We start from the raw sequence: 4,255 nt of genomic DNA, 5'->3' as shown, positions 1-4,255 counted from the left end.
TGTATATGTATATATATATATATATATATATATATATATATATATATATATACACACACCTTGCTACGTGTACTGCGTTAGGCTAACCGAGACTTGTCATTTGCACTTATATATTGTTGATCTTTTGTTAGTTTGACTGCTTTTATTGTCCTGATTTGTAAGTCGCTTCGGATAAAAGCGTCTGCTAAATGACTAAATGTAAATGTAACTCAAATACATATCTATGTTCATATAGATATATTAGTCATTTTAAATTGTAATAGTATTACACAATATTACTGTTTTTACTGCATTTATGCTAAAATAAATGTAGCCTTAGTGAGCATAGGAGACTTCATTAAAAACATTTAAAAACAATCTCACCAACCCCAAAGGTTTCAATGTTTGAATTTATGTAATGTTTACATATATTGCTGTCAGCAGTAAAGCCACATATTCATCCAGTTTGGCTTTCAGTGTTGCAGCAGTGCAGCATTTATCAAGTTGTTTGTTCTACCTTTCTGTTGTTTGTAGCATCATCCTCTATTTTTGTTGTATTCACAGGCCACAGAGGAGAAGGAGGAGATGGAGGAACTTCAGGCCTATAACCGTCGGCTTCTCCACAACATCTTGCCCAAAGATGTGGCCGCACACTTTCTGGCACGCGAGCGGCGGAATGACGAGCTGTATTATCAGTCGTGCGAATGTGTGGCTGTCATGTTTGCCTCTATCAGCAACTTCTCTGAGTTCTACGTGGAACTGGAGGCCAATAATGAAGGTGTGGAGTGCTTGAGACTACTCAACGAGATCATCGCTGACTTTGATGAGGTACAGCAATTTCTGACAAACCTCCAGACTGTTGCGATGCTTTTAAGCTACTTTGGAGTGTGATACTGTAAAATTGACTAACTTTCTTGCATTTCATTTTCTAAACCTTATTTGCAAAAGCTGCATTTGGTGTTGAAAAGACTATCAATCATGAAAATAATAATAATAAAACAAAAATAATAATAAAAACAATAATCAGTTTAAAGTAATTTATATTTAAATGTGTTCTTCGTAAAATCTGTATATATATGTGCGTGTATTGTGTTTTTATTTATTAGTATTTATTAGTAAATAAATGGAAAAAAGCCCTTATTTTTTAAACTAGATTTATACTGTATTTTAGTTATTGCATGAAAGATTTTTTTATTTATTTTGCAACAGATGGTCTTTATTTCAAATTAAAGCAGTGTGTGTGTAAAGCCTACATCTTCAAATCTTTCTAAACTGATTGTATTCTTAGAAATGTAGAAGTTTAATACCTTCTCATTTCTAGATGAAAGTCATCATCACCTTATTTCACTTTTCTTGCAGATCATTAGTGAGGATCAGTTTCGTCAACTAGAAAAGATCAAAACCATTGGCAGCACCTATATGGTCGCGTCTGGGCTTAATGACTCCACTTATGATAAAGCAGGAAGGTCGCACATTCGCGCTCTAGCCGACTACGCTATGCGCCTCATGGACCAGATGAAATACATCAATGAGCACTCTTTCAATAACTTCAAAATGAAGATCGGTAAGGATTTGGCTTAGCCACACTTACATTTCCACCAATCACCTCCCTTATCTATAATTTTAATTTGTGTCATTTTATGAAATGGTCCCTTTACCCTTTCAAAAAGGCTTTCTGTAGGATTTAAACACTCAGACAAAGACTTTCATAGAATGACCCATATATTTTACTGTTGTAAAATGAAAAGTATGTTGTCAAGAGAACTCATGAATTACCTTGTACTGTAGGTCTCAATATAGGTCCTGTCGTGGCTGGTGTCATAGGGGCTCGTAAACCGCAATATGACATATGGGGGAATACTGTGAATGTAGCCAGCCGTATGGACAGCACTGGGGTACCTGAGAGAATACAGGTGAGATGCATTTTTGATCCTTTATGTACTGTAGGGTCTAAAAGATTGAGTCCACACTGAAAATCTGTCATTCAAAATTAAACCTGGTAATAAATACAGTTTTATGGTGTTGAAAATGTTTAAACAAAGAAACATCATGTGACATAATTAACAAATATTTAATGTTGCTGCTATTTTGTGGTTTATTTAAATTTTCACTTAAATTGTTATTAATAACAATAATAAGCCCTACATCTTGAAACAAAAAGTCTGCTTATTTGCAGTTAAAGGCTTAATATTACCTAATTTGATGATGTTGAGTTAAAAAATATAATAATAAAAAATAAACTTTCCACCACATACAGTTTTTTCACAAATTAAAAATGAGGATTTTTCAAATTGTGTGTGTGTGTATATATATATATGTATATGTTTTGCACATATTTTGTGAGAAAGTGTGATGTGCTAGAGCAAAAGAGGCACAATTTTTGGAATCAGCACCTCAAAATTAGTAAGAAACAAGCATTGGATTTCATTCAGAAAATACAATGCAGAGCGGTATAATATAATTTGAAATAAATATACAGTATTAATTAAAACAAGGTAATTTGTAAATAATTTAATTATTTGTTTTATTATTATTAATAATACATTTTAAAATAAAATGCAGAACACAAGCATTTTCACTAGTGGTCTCAAGTTAAGATCAGTAAATCTGTTGATTCTGCTTTACAAACTCTTCGGTCCTTTATAAATACTCATGTGCTCTTAATTTCTCTCTGTATCAGGTCACAACTGACCTCTACCAGGTTCTCAGCTCCTATAACTACACACTGGAGTGCAGAGGCGTTGTGAAAGTCAAGGGCAAAGGAGAAATGACAACCTACTTCCTAAATGGAGGACCTAACAGCAGTTAACACTCAACGTCTGATATTCAGAACATTTTTGAGATGACATGGAGAGGAGGCGCTGTGGGCCGGGCCTGCCAGGCTGTTGAAGGGCATCCTCCTGGACCAATCACAATAGAATTTGTTCAGAAACAGCCCTCAGCCAGTCTAAGAGTGGCCTCTTTGCACACTTAAGACTTCCTGTAGGATTAATGGAGGGCTTTGCCCCCTTTATTTAAGGCATGGAACAGCTCAGAAAGATGGTTCATCCTCAGAGACCAAAGAAACAAAGGAATCTCAAGGCATACAAAGCAGTTCTCCAGTCTTATATTTCTTATATTGGCAAGAGAGGACAGATGAACTGCATTCTCTGCACCTGGCTTTGGCTCTCTCAGGTGTGGCGGGACTGCGATCTTACTCCACCGACTGGTCCCGGTTGCTCCAAAACAAAACTGCATGAAAACACTGAATCCAATATACCTGTAAAACACATGTTTTATGTGTATATGATTCATCAGTGTATGTAAAGAGTTCTGTTCATATGGTCCTGTTGGGTTCAACACTGTCTAGGTGATATCACAGTAGATAGAGATATCACAATGAGCTAATTTATGGTAGAAGGCCATAGTGAGCACAGCAGCTCTACAAACCCTTTATGGTTTCCCGAACTTTGCCGCAGCGACTGTGGTTGTTACTGGTAAAGGAGCTAGCATGGACAGTGTTACCTCTGAATGATCTAGAGTTGAGAATTAACTTGAAAGGACCCAAAGTCATTCATTTTCAGGTTTGGGATTTGCCCAGGTCCAACAATGCAACAAATTTAGACTGATCTGATGGAGCATGTCAATCTGTCTTCAGTCAGATACTGTAGTCGAGAATCGCTTTGACTAAATTTTGTCCTTGCAGCCAGCAATTTGTCTCTAATCATGTGCGGGGACAGTATTTAAAAAACGATGCATATGACAGTTAAGTGTATGTGGACCCAAATAGCCCAGCGTTTATGCTTTCGAGACAGATAAATGGCCGCCCACATTGACGAAGAGCACGCACTGATTCTCGTTCATCTTCAATATGATGCATAATGCACTGTTACAACTTGTATACAACACGTTTCCTTCCAGAATGTTTATTTTAGCAGCGTAAATTGGTTTGTTTAAAATAAAAAATGAGATTGAACAAGCAACCAACTAGTACGGCGGATGGTGACATGCAAGTCGCTGGCGGCATAAACAGGGCATGTGACTTACTGTTCCAAACGCAAATGTAAATTCACAAAACTACAGACACTTGTATACACCGAAGACACTTTTAAGGACAGAGGAGAACGGTCAAATATGGCTGTTTTTGTATTTTTAACATTTTATATTTTGACTCCAAAAGCCAAACTGTCAAAGCTATTTTAGATGATATATTTTATACATTAGTATATTAGAATGCTGTCTATAAACACACATACACTGACATATATATATATATATATATATACCTAATGGAACG

General features: G+C 36.0%; 1 protein-coding gene across 1 annotated transcript in view; it reads left to right on the top strand.

Moving 5' to 3' along the window:
* Positions 1-3,074, top strand: part of LOC107661140 (adenylate cyclase type 5-like) — an 88,869-nt gene extending 85,795 nt beyond the window's left edge. Inside the window, exons 18-21 of the mRNA XM_016450608.1 lie at positions 544-807; positions 1,339-1,543; positions 1,768-1,892; positions 2,660-3,074. Of these exons, the coding sequence (XP_016306094.1) occupies positions 544-807; positions 1,339-1,543; positions 1,768-1,892; positions 2,660-2,788 (723 nt within the window). The 3' untranslated portion in view covers positions 2,789-3,074. The remainder of the gene's footprint in view (positions 1-543; positions 808-1,338; positions 1,544-1,767; positions 1,893-2,659) is intronic.
* Positions 3,075-4,255: the final 1,181 nt, after the last annotated feature.

This window comes from Sinocyclocheilus anshuiensis, unplaced genomic scaffold, assembly GCF_001515605.1.
Source record: "Sinocyclocheilus anshuiensis isolate Anshui unplaced genomic scaffold, SAMN03320099.WGS_v1.1 scaffold2056, whole genome shotgun sequence".
NCBI lineage: Eukaryota > Metazoa > Chordata > Actinopteri > Cypriniformes > Cyprinidae > Sinocyclocheilus > Sinocyclocheilus anshuiensis.
This window is presented reverse-complemented; position numbering and strand designations above follow the sequence as displayed.